The 17,022-nt window shown below is 42.0% G+C and overlaps 1 protein-coding gene across 1 annotated transcript in view; it reads left to right on the forward strand.

Moving 5' to 3' along the window:
• Positions 1–1,116: 1,116 nt before the first annotated feature.
• Positions 1,117–17,022, forward strand: part of GLP1R (glucagon like peptide 1 receptor) — an 81,414-nt gene continuing 65,508 nt past the window's right edge. Inside the window, exon 1 of the mRNA XM_054629618.2 lies at positions 1,117–1,429. Coding sequence (XP_054485593.2) covers positions 1,358–1,429 — 72 coding nt within the window. The 5' untranslated portion in view covers positions 1,117–1,357. The remainder of the gene's footprint in view (positions 1,430–17,022) is intronic.

Raw genomic sequence — 17,022 nt, forward strand, 5'->3', positions numbered from 1 at the left:
TCCAACAGGATATACATCACCGTCGTAGCCCTTTTCAATGGAGGCACGAGTCTACTAAGGCATGGCAAAAGCAGCTGGCCCTCTGCTGCACACAGGTGCTGGGAATCATCTCAGGAGCAGAAGTCTTAACTGGAAAACTTAATAAGCCTGGTGCAGAAACAATAGAGAGCAGTGAAGGTTAGCATGTGAAATAGGTGCTTCATGTTTAGGCTGGTGGCGCTATCCAGGTGGAAGAGGTTTCTCTTTATTTAAAGGTTTCTGTTGCCTCACTTTAAGGTAGTGATTTTTAATTTTTTTTAATCTTTATTTTATTTCATTTTAGAAAAGTTGAAAGAAATATATTTTCTGCCTTCAGTCAACCAAACCACCATGGCAGATACTTTCTGTCTGGAGTTAGCTGTTGAGATGTAAGCACTGTCCTGGCAAATCACACTCTGAAGAATTTCATTATTTCATGATCTCACAACATCGATGCTCTAACTAGTTACATTTCCAAAGCATCAGACTGATGCTGTGTTGTATTTGAAATTAATACACATCATTAATATTTAAGCTATTAACTTGTTTATATTCTAGCGGCATCTAACTGACCAATGTGAAATATTTTCCCCACTTCCTGGTTCAATTTTCAGCTTTCCTTCTAGCTCTGATGGCTTTCTTCCAGATTCTGCCTTAGAATGTCACCAAATATAGGAGCTTTAGTGCTGGTTTAGTTCTAGCAGTCAGAGCAAAGTGAATAAATAAGAACAGTAATGTGAATCTAGCACAAAACAGATTCAGAGCCTTCTTTTGCCACGAAAATAAGTATTATAAATCTTCAAGATTTACACATCATACTTCTGCCAGGACTGACCTGTGCCCCGTCTTCAACTTACAAACCAAGCTCTGATCTGATCCGCGTGCAGCTCTGCAAATTCAGGTTATAAATGGATAATTGCATTCACTATTATTAAACCTAATAAAACTTGGACGTCACGAACAGCATGAAGGTCACCAAAATGCTCAAGCCTGAAGAGATTCAGAGTAAAATAAAATATGAAGTTGAAAAGGTGGGGGACGGGATCGCAGAGGCGCTGCCTCCACTTCTTTCTTTCCCCTCCCCAACACAACCCTCGGCGCTGCTGCCTCCCAACACCGGCCCGTCCACCCGCGGCAGCTCCGCATCTCCGTCGGGCGGGGCCGGGCCGGGCCGGGCTGTACCTGGGCCGGCCCCTCCCCGCCTCCGCCGCCGCTACAAAAGCGGCCTCGGGAGCACCCAGCGCGGCCGCCGCCGCTCCCAGTGCCCAGCGCGGAGCCTCCGCGGCCAGCGGGAGCCGGAGCCTCGCCGGGCCCCCGCGCATGGGGGCCGCCCCCGGCCATGCCCTCCTCGCCGCTCGGCTTCGCTCTCCTGCTGCTGGCTGCCGCGGGAAGGTCGCTCCCGGTGAGGCGGGTGAGTGCCGGCCCCTGCCCCGCGGCGCTGCCCCGGCCCGGCCGGGCGCCCTCAGGGATCCCGCGGGGGCTGCGGTGCCGCCGTGCCCGCGGCTCCGGGAACGCCTCGAAGAGAAGTCAGAAGTTTCAAACCCGTCACTTTTCGGGCGCCCCCGCCGACACTTGCAGCACAAGCGGCACCGGCGGGGCTGGAGCGCGGGGAATTCTCCGTGCGTGGGTCCCGCGCAGGAGCCGCACAAGCGGCACCGGCGGGGGCTCGGCGGGCGGGCGGGGGCTTGGGGCGAACGGAGCGGAGGAAGGAAGCGGAGACGCTGCTGCTGCTGCGAGGGTATTGCCCTGGAGGTAATGCTCCCCCCGGCATAAACCCACAGGAAATAACACGCGTGTCTGCAATGGCAAACAAACGTAGTGCCGTGGGAAAACCAGAGCGGGGTCCTGGCGGCGGATGGCAGGGTCGGCTGTGACACAGCGTTGAGGGTGGGAAAGCAAAATATAATCCGTGTGAAAAGCAAGAGCAGGCAATGGGGAAAACGGAAAGGGCCAGGGAAGGCATGATGGACGGAGAAGGTTGGCTGTGGTTTGGTGAACTGGGGACAGCGAGGCAAGAGAGACTGATGAGGAGGGATGGAGGTTACAGCGTTGGGGTGGCAGCAGGAGGCTCTTGCTATAGGGAGAGCAAGGATGGCCTCAAAGCTGGTCTTGTGGGCTGCAGAGGTCAAGGAAAGGACAGTGTATCTGATGGTGGACCAAATACACTGTCCAGTTTCTTAACAGCTGCTAAAAAGCTTTTGGGGTTACAGATTTCTACAATACAGCAGTAAGAGGATCTGTTTAATACCAAACTGAGCATAAGCTTCTAGGTTTGTCTAACACATTGGCTTTTCTTGGAGGGTTTGTTTTACTTGCTATCTACTTCAGGCCCTTAAAGGTGCAACAGGCACAATTTGCCGTAGGAAAAATTCGAATTATTGTTAAGATGATCAAACTCTGAAACAGGGGCCCTGAGAGACTGGGGAGCTTCCATCTGTGGAGGTATTTGGTATTTGACAGGCTAAATCCCTGAGCTACTTGAGCTTCAACCACAGAGCAAACTAATAGTGGAGCTGCCAGCATTAGAGGATCAAAGTGAAGTATATTTCTGGGCTAAGGGGCCTTCTTTACCTGGATGAAGAACGGGGAGCAGGTGAGAAGAAAGAGGCTTCCATGGCCTCAAGACTATAACTTCAGTCTTGCAGTAAAACAAGTACTTTTATAGCCTTTTCTGACACTAGAGGGTCTTATCTGACAACTTCTCTAGAGCAGTGATTGTGCCTGTTGTGTGCTGAATGAAGTACTCTACTCGGTCATAAGTGTACACAAGTATGAGACTTTGGCTATCTGAATTATTTTCTCAGGTTCAGTTTAGAATAGTGTTAAAGGTGGTATTTAAAGGAAACTGAAAATAGCACTGCACAGTCAATAGCAGGTAGTGAAAAGTGTGAGAGGAAGGCAGAATGATGTGATACAGAGTTGAGGGAAGAAGAATTTTATTGGTGCTCTGACTAATGTTTTACTTAGACTTTCTCTCCCTTCACCCCCTCAAACAAGTGAGGAAGGGAAGAAGCGAAAGCTGAGAATGTACGTAGAAGGAAGAAGAATTTTAGTCTGGAGTTTTTATCTGAGGTGGTGCTGCTTACATGCCATCATCTTAAATGCAGGGTGATGGGTAATTCCTAGGTCTGGATCGTCCCTACAGCACTGAGGGTAGTAAAATGACCAAGAGCTGGTAGCACATGGCTGCACTGCAGAATCTCATTACTGATGACAAGCTTGTGTCCTTTCGCTGTTTGGCCTTGAGCAGTGATGCCCTGCTGCTGAGAGAGCTGACTGGCAGCTGGTCACTGGTTCACTGCCATCCAGCCTCTCTCTTGGATTTGGATTTCAGATCCTGCTTTTCTGTGTAGTACTTTTGCTCAAAGGTTTGATAAGATAATCAAAGAAGTAGTTTAAATGTCAGTGAAGAACAGGAAAGAGCTGTGCCATAGCTGTCATTTGGGAGGTCTTGTTCTTCAAACTACTTCTGCTTTTGTTTTTGAGGATAAATAGAAATAATAGAGGGGGTCTCGGTAGAAGTAGAAATAGATTAATTCAGTAGAAACGCTATAGATATTTTGCTCTCCTCACCTCTTGTTTCTGAAGTGCTCTGGTATGGGAATAGAAAAGCACATAGGTAAATATCAACATATAAAGCAATAGGTAAATATCAACATTGAGTATGGGTGTGTGTATGTTACTGGTGCTCTCAGTTACTATTTTGTTACTGAGTCTTATTTAGATACAGCAGCCAGCTATTCTCCTGATCAGCAACAGGATTGTGTTATGTTGCAGGTGTTAGGGGCACGTATAGTTAGTTATTGCTCATTGCTCGCCCTTCTGAAGCCTGCTGTGGCTGCTTTCTAGTTCTGCATGCATGCAGCATCTGCTTCTTTACCATGGGTATGTAGGATTGGATATTTGTCTCCAGGAGGGCTACTTTTGAATCCTGATAAGCTTTGAGGAAAAGATGTGAGGGGGGAGGTTTTAAATGCCTTGTTAGTGTGCTGTACTCTGCCCTTGAGGGCATGGAGGTCCCCAAAGTGTTTGCATGCCCCAGCCCAGGCTTGCAGGACCATGCCTCTTTTGAATTCTTGTCTTCTGTCACATACCCTAAAGCTGAGAAAACTGAGCTATGGTTCCTGACTACCACTGTCCTGTTGATCTGTGTTCTTTAGAAGTCATTAGGGTGGGAAAATGACTGTAGATAGAGCTTGTCTGAGAAACAGAAAGAGAAGTGAACCTATAAACTAATGATGCCTTGCAGAAGCAAGGATGGTGAGTTGGACTGCCTCTTGGTTAGCTGGATAAGCAAGGCGTTATTTTTACACCAACTGGGTAAAAATCCCTCCATTAGTAGGTTGGCTGGAGGTTCTGAGTTGCTCATTTTCTCCATTTTCTGCTCCCAAAAGCTTCACAGAACTGTTTTTTGGTCCTTTTTTGTTGCCTGCACTCTGAAAATCAAAATATGCTACACCAGCATCAGCAGCACATACTGGCAGAGGTATAGAAACCAGTGGAGGAAAGGGTGGACAAGGTCTGACACTGGGCCATCTTGCTGTAGTTATTATTCAAGGATACTTGGCTAGCCTCTAGGTAATGGGCTGCTTTCCCAGGAATATGGCCAGGTTCTTAAAAACTTAGTATTTGTAGGCTGTTTAAGTTCATTACTATATTATTATGTTGTAAACCTAAATTAGATGGTTGTATTATATAAGTCAATGCAAATTAAATTGCTATTCCAAGTTGCTAAAACCTTTATGTATTCATAAAATAATGTGGGGGTTTTCTTGTTTGTTTTGTATAGAAAACTAATTTTTTGGAAACTTTATAAAGTTACAGTGTGTGTGCTATAAAGCCAGATGGCCCAACCTAGCAGATTTCATGACACAAATTAATAAGATACTTGTTACATTATCCCAAACATAACTATATTGGGGGGGCTAGTGGGGGTGACACATGGCATTTTAGGCTTAAGGAGCCTAGGACAAGGGCATGTAGTGAAAGGATGAGGGGGAGTGGCTTCAGGCTGAAAGAGACTAGTATTAGGTTAGATGGTAGGAAGAAATTCTTTACTGTGAGGGTATTGAGGCACTGGAACAGGCCCAGAGAAGTTGTGGATGCCCCATCCCTGTCAGTGCTCAAGGCCAAGCTGGATGGAGCTTTGCACAGGCTGGTCTAGTAGAAGACATGGCAGAGGGGTTGGAACTAGGTGGTCTTTAAAATCTCTTGCAACCCAGGCCGTTCCATGGTTCTGTGATCTCCAAGAGCCAGAGGAAAGGACTGTATTTCACACAACAAAGCAATGACTTGGCCCTTGGCATTGTTTTAAAGCTCTGATGTCTGTTCCAGGAAAGTTTAAGTTAGTGAAACAGCTCTTAAATCCTTCCCCCTATTTCTGTAGCTGTGACCACACCACCATCACTTCCCCACCCCCCAACCTAGGAGACAATCTGAGAGTTTGGACAAAAGTATTTGAGGAAAAGTGTAGACAGATAGGGCTGGGCATGGAAGGACAGATGTTACGGCTGCACAAGCACACGTAGCTCTCCTTTATGAGAAGAACTTGTATTCTCAAAGTGAGATGGAAGTGATGGAGCTTTGAAAAACTAAACCTCCTGCACTCTGAAAGCTGTGGCTCTATAGCTGAGGTAAAGTTCAGTGAAACTGGGCCTGATATACAGAACATAAACAGTTGTCTGCCTTCTGTCAGATTCTTAAAGGTATTGTATCATATCCTGTTTCTGTGAGCCTGTGTAAACAGGGCTTTAATTTGCTGCATTGATTGATTGCCAGTTACTTGAGAGGACACACCAGGAGCTGTTATCTCTGAAATCACAGGGCCTTCACTAGTTTTTCACTTGGAAATAGTCCCTTTCAAAACTGATTGTTTCCTTCTGCAGTGCTGTAGGGAAATGAAAGCTGTTACCATCTTCTTTCATGAGCAGCTTTTGTGTTTCTGTGATAAACCAGTGTATGTACTGCCACCAAGGCTGCCTGCTCAAGTTTCCTTGTGCAGTACGTCAGTTCTATTAGTTTGTGTCTTAACAAAAGTGAGTGTACACAATAGCAGGTATGTCTCAGTTTTGAAAAAAATATTGTCAGCAAAGTAGATTAAGAGACCTTTTATTTAAGCTCTACAATGTTGTTTTCTTGTGAGCCCAAATTAAAACATCAGGCAGGAACTCATTTCATTAAATAAAACTTCCTAACCTAGCTACTGAAAAAAGACTGAGTTACTGCTTACATCCAGTGCTTCCCATTAGAAGAGGGATAGGGTAAGCAGTATCTAGGGATCTCTTGCTTGCCAAATAGAAGGTAACCTCTTCAAATGTCATCGTTTCATATGCAGCAGATTTGAACTTGTGAAGGGTGAAAACAGTTTGGTCGTGGTGGCTGAATACTGTTCTTTGATGCCTCATTTTGTTCAATGTTGGAAACTGTTATTTGTGAATTTCAACATGCTGGATTATGATTGCTGCATTCCAGTGATCCCTTGCCTTGGTGTGAATACGGGGGAGCTTTGGAAATATGTGCAGATCTTCACAGGCATGAGGACAAGAAACTCCCAAAAAAGTTGCAGCAGCATCATGATTTGTGGTTTGTGAGCATAAACATGAAAAGCCCACTGCTTACACTGCTGAAGGAATGTAGATGAGTCTACTCTTACTGATAGGGATGCAGACCCATCCAAAAGGAAACTCCCTGCACTCGACTGGAACTTCAGTAAGCCTTAAAGAGTGTGTTCCAGGGATATAGTGTGGCACATCTTTGTGGAGGAGAACCTGATTAGATTTCTACCAGCTGTCCTCCCCTTGATCTGTATGGTTTTGTCTTGCCAAAGAGATGAACAACTGCCACTGCCTCTGATGTACATGAATGAATTGATACAGGTTGCTGAAGTGGGGCCATGATAACATGAAGAGCTCTTTCCCAAATGTTTACATGAAACCTTGTGAGCAGCCCCTGCCCCAAGGTCAAATACAGCTTCTTAATAGTCTCATAAATACTGCAGTTATTGTACAGAGAAAACAGGGGTTTAATTTAATTGAATAAACAATCAAAAATATGGTAACTGTGTAGAGGAAATTGTAGTTTAGACATGTGAAAAAGAATATTTCATTCAGCTGGTCATTTTACTGACTACGTTTTATTGCTATTTCACCATAACTGATTGCTAATAGATTGCTGTATTAGTGTAGTCTGGTATTGACTGCTATTTTTCTTGCAATTGATTGCATTTCATTGTTAGTTTGCCTTCTCCCCATCTTTTTCCACAGTTGTTCTATGCTGGCTTTTAGAATTACCATATTTTTGTTTTGTGCTTGTCTGGTCACTGAGCTCATCTGCATTCACCTGTTCTGTTCTTGCCTTGTCCCACTTGTGCACATGTCCTGCTATTCTCCCAGTGCCTTCTCTGTAATTTCAGGACAATTTTTGAAACTTGCATTCTATTATTGATAGGTACTGTTTTACTCATGTGCTCTCTGCTGTGCTGTACAACCTCTCTGCTGTGCTGTACAACAAGTTCAGGAAAAGGAACCTGCTTTCTTGTTGTGCCTTGAAAGCAGCTAACCAGTTGGGACCTTTGTAGAAGAACCATTTTGCATGTGTGAAACTGAACCCTTTGAGCACAACTTAGAAGCTTGTGGCTCTTGTGGTGTCCCACCTTTTTCCACTACCTTCTGGATTTTTAGAGAACAAGTGAGCATGAGTTAGCTTGTCATCTAAATGTTGTTGTAATTGGGGCATATCTGCTCACATCTTACTGTTGTTCAGGCTCATTTTTCCCTGTCCCTTATGTAAAACTGCACTGCATCTCTCCTTCTCCCCCACCTCCCCAGCTGCCCCTTCTCCTCATGAAGCAGTTTCTTTGTTAGATTTAATGAGTTTAGGGCAAACAGGAAGGGGGATGTGGTGTGTGTATATGGACACATCCGCATAGGACAATCTCTGAAGTCTTGCTCCTTTTAAGACTTTCATTTCTGACCATGATGTGTTGGTAACTCCTCTGACATCTGCAGTTCTGATGCTGCTCAGTACATCAGTCTGGAAGCTGAATCACTCTGAAAGGCCTGGTATCAGGTAAACCAAAACACTTATGTGAGCAGCTTGAGGGAGAGCAGTGCTGTCCTATAAATCCTTCTCTAAATGGGAAGAACAATGGTGACCACTGAGACTTTTGCATTGAGTGTGTCTCTGGTGCAGGGCAGAAGTGTACAGAACTGTCCTTTTACACCTCAGCATGGGGCTTTGGCAGCACGAGCAGGCTGAGACTTGCTGTTATGTGTGGACAAGCCAAAAGCTGACGAGAAGTTCAGCTGCCATAAGAGCTGCCCTGGCTCTGCTTAGGGTGGCTATTTCTCTGATGCTTTGAAAGGCAGTCCAGCTACCTGTGAGCACCATGTATGTGCTGAAGCAAGCTGAGGAATGGATGTCAAGCTTTACCTTGATGTCTGCCAAGCACTCAAGAGATGTACAAAAGTCATTCCAATTAAGTGGGTGGATTGCACCTCTTAAAACCAGGTTATTTCATGATATGTAGTATTAATCTTCCTTTTCCTCTGAGTTCTGCTAACAGTAAACTTTTGTATATTATAGGAAACAACTGTATTCTTTCTTTTGCCAATACTCCTACTCCCATTCTGCTCTGTAGGTATCAGCACTGCTCATGTTGTGGCCATATTCATCCTTTATGTATTATTTCATTGTGAAAACTGATTTTTTTTTTTTTGCTTAAAGCATATTCCAGTTGTTCAATTGCAGCTCAACTTCTTTACAACTGAGTTTCAGAGAGTTTATTTCTTATGTAACCAGACTGAGTCAAATTTTGCATATGCTCATCTCTTTTAGTAATTCAGTCTTTCCTGACATCTGAAAGAAGCCCTTATAAAATGAGTGTACTTGGACTTTATGACAATATAGGCTGGGACTGGGGGACATAAAGGGCAGATGACAAGTAGGTGACTTCTCAACTGCAGCAACGAGGCCACAGTTCTCTAAGAACCTTACAGAGCAAATAAATCAGAGGATTACTTCATTACCTCTGAGGGGTGTCAAAATCTGTTGCCACCTTCAACAAAACACAAACAAATCAAAGTGAACTTGAGAATCACTCTAAAACAGAACTGAACTTTTAAGGGATTCTAGAACATCTCTTTTTTAATTTGAAGTTTGCTGTGACTCTATAAGGCATTAGGAGGATAGTAGGTGAGGAGGTGTGGTGTGTCCCTGCAATTGCAAAGATCTTATCACCAAGTCTTTAATGTTTTTCAAGATGACATAGTCAGCTTTTTATGGGGAGCAGAAAGGACCAAGGGTTTGTGCTCAGTTAGATGAGGAGACTGTTTTTTAACTCACTTGTTACGTTTGAGATCATGTATGCACAAAGTGTACAGGAAAATATTTGATGTTCATATTAGGAGGAGCTCTGGTGGATGTGGCTTAATATTTTGTTCTGTGCTGCAGTTCATCTCTAAAGCCCAATGCTGGGGAAGGTATGGAGACATTAGAATAACTTTCTCTTGACTTCTGCCTAGTATGCTCCTGTGATATTTGTCTCTTTGCTGGCTTTTCATTGAGCAGATAATAAATCCTAGGCACAGTGTGCCATGTGTATTGTTAGCAACCCAGCAGGTGTTTTTGCTCTCTGCTGTAAAGCAGACTGTCTCTGAACTATTGCAGGTAAAGCAATGGTTGAAGACTTACTCCCTTTGGGTATTTGCTGCTTCTGCAGGTGCCTGGTAGAAATTCTGAAGCACAGGCTTAATGTAACTACTAAGCTGTGGTGTGAAAAAGTAGTTCTTACTGCCTTTCAAATCTTCTGGGAGAGACTGATATGCCTGGTATCTGCAGTCCTGTTTCACAAGATTCATTTCCTGACATGCACAGGCTCCTGGAAATGCAGTAGCCTCTTCATAGATCTTCTTCAGGATAGAAATTGATGACTTTGTTTCTGCTCTGACATGTCTGGAGTGTACAAAAGCTGCTGAAGAGTTGCTGTAAGTCGTTCTGATATGTGGAAAAGGTTGGGTGTACAGAAGTATTGAGAAGTATCAGGTGTCTTACTTTGTCCAGTTGGAGGGGGAAAACCAGGGAACTCAAAAGGCTTGCTTGATAGATTACAGAATGTTCTATTCAACAACTACTTCATGAAATTATTCATTTACTCAACCCAATGTCATCTTTGTGTTGTTCAGGCTCAGAGTAGCCCCTTGAGAGCTGGAATAGGGTGGTACAATACCTGTCATGTTTGCAAAGTCCAGGTTGGCTGTGACTTCTCTACAGACTGATCATTGTGCTGAAGAGGTCTGTACATAGAAATTCACTTTTTGTGCCTTTCAGAGAGAGTGAGAACATAACTGTCAGTGCATGAATTTTTCACTCTGCTTCAATATGTGAAATTGAATGGCAAGCATGAAGTGTGAGGGAAGCACCAATATCTAGGAGGATAACAGCTTGTCTCCTATGCCCCAAAAATCATCGGTGCTATTGCTGTTGTGGAGGGAGCCAGACCCTGTAAAGCACTTACACTTCTTCCTAAGTCACCTCTAAAAGGATATTGGTAGAGCTGTGGATGGGTTGCAAATAAGATATACAGCTATGTATCACTAGATCAGTGATAAACACTTGGGTCAGTCTCCATCTTCCTCCTTCAGTCCTATTCCTCCCAAATAAAATTGTTCTACTGTACAAAGTGTGTTATGCAGAATGAATTAAGCTTTTAGGTTTTATCCCTTGGGATGGGAAAATTAAAGGTGTAGTATTTAGTCTAAATTATTTGAAATAGCACTTGGTCTTTGCTTTTTTCAGATGCTGTGATGATCTCTAATATACTGCCCTTTCCATTACCATTTCTTAATGAAGACAAATTCATCAAGTACCATTTGAGATGCATCACTCTAAGAATAACAAAAAGATCCTATTTCTTTTAAACTCAGTGGCACTGCAGGCAGAGTACACTCTGGAGAAAATAAAAAAAGAGAAGACAGGATGCTATTATGTGCTCTTTACAGTGACACTGTTATAAATTGCACAGCAAATAAATTAAGATGTGTTTACCGTGAACTTCTTTCAAAAAGCCCTAAATCCTTAATATGTATGACCTCTCTAAATGAAATGCAGAGCATCACAGATGGCATGGATGGCTTTCAGATAGAAAGATAGTCAGAAACATCCTGTTCAAACAGTATTTCAGAAAGTGAAATTCCAACGCATTTATTGTTGTGATAGATCTGCTTTGAGCCTAGATGTTGGCAATCCTGTTTATTAGTTGAATTGAGTAAAAGTTGACACAGGAAAGTTGAGAAACCTGCATTCAGTTGCACTCAGCTTTGCTCCCTATGGACTTCCAAGGGGCAGCAATTTTATCTTTTAATTAACTACATTTAGAGGAGAACCTTGTACTAGAAAAAAGCTGTAGAATAATAATTCTATAGCTATTCAGTATGCTCTGTATTTGTTCATTGCTCTTTGGGGATTAAGACACCTGGTGGTAATGAATGAGGCTATTAAAGCTTTGTAAAATAAAACTGATTTTATTACTAATAAGATGTAATGATAAAGGAATGTTAGCTTAATAGTTTGAACTCTTAACTTAATGGCCTTGCAATAGTAGAGATGGTTTTAAATTGCAGGAAACAAAGCTGGAGTTGGAAACTGCACTTCTTGATTTCTTACTTGTTTTGCTACCTAAATGACATTGGAACTACAGAGCGGCTGAGGTTGGAAGGAGGTTCAACCTTCTTGCTCAAGCAGGGCCACTTAGTTATTTATTTGTGTAAGGTAACATCAGTGCCAATGGGTCATTGAGCTGTCAGAGCTCTGTATGTCCTGATCTGTTTTCCTACTTGTTGCTTATGCTAAATGTTTGGTGGGTCATCCTATAATAGTTGAATGAAGCTCTTGTCTTGTTCCTTGCTCCTGCCTTCTTTTGCACTCTGCTACCATTCATCCATCTTAATTAGCTATAAACTGAATTTACTGTGGTACTTCACCAATCTGGGCTCTTTTTTGAGGTGAAAGCTCTAATAAGTCTCTGTCCAGTAGACTTAAAATCACCTAGTTTGGACTCAAATAGACCTTTACAAGATCACATAAACAATTAGACATTGGGTAAGGAGATAGGCAAATGAGTACATATATTAATCTCTTCCCCTACATATTAATTCTAAAGGAAGCTCTTATATTAGTAGAGTGTTAATTTTCTGTAAAAGAAGCCTTGTGTTAGTGCAGCTTTGACATCTGCTTGATTTTTGCAAAAGAGTGTCACAGGCTTTCCAAATGTGAACAGCAGTCCATATTTGGACCGTTACTGTGATCTTCCAGGATGCTCTTCCTCTTCCTAGAAGGATGATAGAGAGGGGTTTTGGAGTGGGTTTTTTGTTTGTTTTTTCTTGAGGGCTGTGTGTGGTGTATTGTAAGGAAACTGTTTGAAACCCAGTCAGAATAAAATGTTTTTCAACAGAAAATTAATTCCTGTGTCAGGATGGGTGGGAAGTATCTGCTTCCAGCTGCAGGAAGTAATTGGGGTTCCCTTTGGGGATAGGACTCAAACTTCTTTACATTAGGAGAGGAGAATTTGGGCAGCAAGCTGTCCATCTTGTTGCTGTAGTAGTCATGGTTAGTCAGAGCAATCAAGGGAGAGGTGTCATCCAAGGCAGTGGTTATTGGTGACAAGGAATCTGCCTCACTGTAACTTGGGGCTCACTCATAGGTTTTCTTTTTGGCTGATAGAGTGTTTGTGCTTTCAAATAAAGGCTTTCTTCGAGAACTAGAGAATGGAATAGTCAGGTGAGAAAAGAAGCAGAGGTGTCTCAAGATTTGTGTTAAGTGTGTTTGTAGTCCCTCATCCACAAGATGGTGGAACATCTTGTGGCTGATGATGAGAAATGTCCAAATTTGGGCCTTAGGAAAGTGTTTCCTTTTTTCTTTGACTATCTTGTATGGAAAGATTTACAGTTTCAGACTTCTATTATCTTGCTCTTTTCATTTTAGGGAGATTGAATCAGGTGAGTAACATTCCTGTGGTTTTACATATTAATTATTGAGTAGGGAAATGGATTACAGTGTTGCCTTACATTTTGCATAGGAAGTAGGAGCTGTTGTCACTCTTGCTATTAGAAATGTGTGTGTGTGGAGATAATCCATTTGGTAAGATGACCCCTTCCAAATGCCTGTTATGGGGAAGGAGTAGTGTTTTCTTCTGTCTGCACTTAATTCACCAAGTCTATGTGTTTGAATATGAATATGATGGGTGCCTTGGAAGGATCTGTAATAGCGACAGAAAGCAGTGGAGGACAAATTGCTTTTTATATTGAGTCGAGGCTGAAGGACTGTGTTTGTCTGAAAATGTTCTCAGTTCCTGTATAATTGATTACTGGTGGAGAAGGGGTTACAGCTGCACAGGAGAGATGTTCATCAATGAGACTATTTGTAGTATTAAACACTACACTCTTCAGAGCCAGACACTTAATAACAAACCAAGCTGTCAGTTGGTGTACACATGCTACTGAGGGAGCTTGAAGGCTGTAATATTGGGAGAAAAAAGCTAATGTAAACATCATTTATAGTTCATGAGGTTAACTTTCTACTTGCTCGAGCTTTAAATGATTTGTTTCTTTCATGTCTGTGTTTTGTATTGCCTGTGGTGTGTGGAGTTCTGAGGTTCGGCAGCTTAGTTCACAACTTTGCTTTAAGCTTTGCTGTGTTGAGTCTTTTCCTCTGTTGTCTTTGAAAATACTCTATAGTTTGTTTTTTTTTTAACAGAAGGACTTACAGTTCTGTTTAATCGTGACTTTGACATTATGGCTGAGCTGCTTAGCATAATGCTTAACTAAAGCCTTAAAGAAAATCCACATTTTTGAGTAATTCATTAATATGCCTGTACTGTATGGGGAAGGAGAGAGAGCTTTGTACTGACAGATAAGGAGAAACTAAGTTTCCAGTTAGTGTGCTGGAAAGAACTTGGATAAAAATACTGAATTCCAAATATTTTATCCTCAAACTACATCTGATATGGTGATCTTTATGTTGATGGTACTTTATGGCCTCTGGAGTTTTTTGGTTTGTTTTTAATTTATAGCTCTTCTTATTCATCCCTCTTTCTTCTTTTTGGTCATGCTGGAAATATTTGGAGCAAAACCAAATTGTGGAAAAAACAGATTTATTATATTGTCCAAAGTATCTGTATCCTGCTCAATGGACAGCTGGGATCAGCACAGAAGAAAAGTGTTATGTGAAAGACAGCATGGGCAGCAACTATGTCACTGGGAAATGAGAAGATAATTTCATAGCAAATTTTGTAGCAAGCTTGGAGCACTGTCAAGTATGGGATGACAGGCAGCCGACATGGAAATATTCACCTTTCACTCCCATTGAGATCTAAATGCTTCGTGCTTATTTTGCAATGCTTATCTTTTATTTAGTTTTATGATCCAAATTGGAAAATAAACTATTTGAACAGTTGGGAATGGAGAGTGTCAGCCTACTTTGGTCTTGACTAAATCATTTTCTCTTTAGCTGCCTTTTCCCTCTCATCTGTCTTTTCCTCCACCCTGGCGCCTTCTTAAGTTTTTGGCCATTTCTGGTCCAAGGAATCTGACAAGAGAAATGTTCTGTGGGTTAGTGTCCTTTCCATTAAAAGTTCTGGTAGAAACAAAGCAGACAAGCTGGCCTGGTCTGCTGTGTGTTTGTCTGCTTGCCCAAGCTGCTCATCTAGTGGGCCCCTCTAGGGAGCATGTCCCAGCTCTGGCCAGTGTTGTCTTCCTGTCCTCCATGTAGTGAGTTACTGCCTTTTTTGGCTGTGTTGTTTCCTCCCTTGAATTCCATGAAATGGATACTTCTGAACAACTTGAGATGGAGACTTTTGCAAAGTTCCTGCCATTCCCCCCCCAACTATATATTTTTTGATTAGCCTGCAGAGATTCTGGGATCACCTAGAGACTCACTGTATTGTAGTGATGAGCATTTGTTTCTTTTGTTTTTGAAAAGCCAATAAAAATGCACTTTTCTCTATTTTTCCCCTCCTTTTTTAAACACTATATATCTGAATGATCTATCATTTTGGAGACAGGAATTGTAAAGGATTTAACCTCACTGTTGCTCATGTCAATAACTGGAGACTGTTGTATGAAGGATGTTGCAGGAGGTTTTCATGTACAAGTACTTACTGCATCTGAATAAATTCTGGTTGCCAAAAAGAAGGAGGATGCATATTAGTGACCTGAACAGAAGCTGTTCCTGCAGGTTGTTAGAACACAAGGTTTTCTATGTTTCTGCCATTTCCAGCCTGTTTTTGGAGCTGTCATTTCCTTTCTTTTCTACTTAGTACTTTTAATTCTACCTGGGTATTAAGTGTTTTTACTTATATAGTGATGTTTGAGCAGAAGTTTCTCATACAGAGGCTTATTTACCTGTTTTAAATCTAAGTGTTTCAGTGAACTTTCTGCTGTCATAATCTACAATGCTAAAGCAAAAAAGATGCTTCAGGTGAAAAAGGGATTGTTGTCTGCAGCACAGCAGTGTGCTACTTTGGTAGTTGCAAGGAACAGATGTATTTTTTGGGGCAGGGTGTTCAGGCATGAAAGCTTTTACCAATCTCTAAAAGCAGATGTGATCTACAGCCCTGATACTGCAGCACTCCCATCTACAGATTTTGACTTGTTTACCCAATTAATTCCTTCAAACTGGAGAAGTAGAAAAAAGAATGTAAGGTACCATCTGCAGCTGCAAAGCTGAAAGAGTAAAAATAGCGTGAAAGGAAAACATTATCATATAAAAAGCACAAGTATTTTTAACTTTGAAGAGATAGTGATGCTGATAGTGTCCCCAATTCTTCCAGCTCTGCAGATGTCTTCTCAGAACTTAAACTGTTCTGGTAAGAAATTGAAGTGGTGGCTAAAATAACTCCAGCAGTTGTGTGTAAGGAAAAGTTAAGGAAGCTGATGGCAACAAGTACAAACCAACAGTTTCAAAAATGCTAATGAAGATAAAACTGTCTAACAAGTCTGCATAATCTGAGGCTAAAGGACAAACTGACTCCTTTATCAGAAACCAACTTAGTGGCAGTGGGGTGGAGGATCCTGGACTTTGCTTTGTTGAGCTCCACAACAGTGTGGTGGTACATAATTGTAGTCATCTATGAAAAACTCAATTTCTATTTGCTTTCACTAGTATCTCTTAACTGTTTAATCTGATATGCATCCACCTGTTTTGTGAAAAGACTGAGAAGTTATTGAACCTCATAAATATTAACCAACCAGTTATCTTGGGAAAATTGAGTCAGATACAATTTTTATTACTTCAGGTCCATCTTATTAATTAAAACCTTTGTGACATACTTCATATTTTACAAGGTAGTTACTTTTAAGCAAAGTCATTTGTATGGTTAATTTAACTCAGACCAGAAATAAGCGAAGATTTTGATACTGCAGGTGATAAACCACAGTAGTAGCTAGCCTAAGAGTGCAGTGAATTCTTGGTCGCTTGGAGTCTTCAAGTCAAGATTAGATCTGTTTCTGAACGGTATTTCTGGTCAAGCTGGCATGTGTGAGATGGATGCAGCAGTTGGTGGGAGGCTCTAGAAGGTGCTATGTGGGAAATTGATGAGTTTATCACATGAGTCCTTTGGCCTCAAGGTCACTGTGGTTTTCAAAAGGTGAAAAATCACGAGCTGTATGGTAGGGAGTGTAGATGAAGAACATTTAGAGGCTATTTCTCCAATTGTTGAAGTCCTCAAGTCTTTCCTTCTTTTGAATAGCACATTTGACTCCTAGCTTAACATTTTGGTACTGGTAATTCATTTTATGTGCTGTATAGGATTTTACTTACTACTCACTTCTAAGTTGGTGGATAACTAAGATTGTTCTTATGTCTCACTGGGAGCTGTGCTGCATTTGTTTCTGCTTCACAGCAACACTTAGCCCATCAAATATTTTTCCTGTTTAATTTTACCTCTGAGAGTAAGGCTGTTTGGCTTGCAGTGCTGACGGTATGAGTGAATCATAAAGCCCAAGGAGACAA

The sequence above is a fragment of the Agelaius phoeniceus genome, chromosome 3, assembly GCF_051311805.1.
Source record: "Agelaius phoeniceus isolate bAgePho1 chromosome 3, bAgePho1.hap1, whole genome shotgun sequence".
In the NCBI taxonomy this organism is placed as follows: Eukaryota; Metazoa; Chordata; class Aves; order Passeriformes; family Icteridae; genus Agelaius; species Agelaius phoeniceus.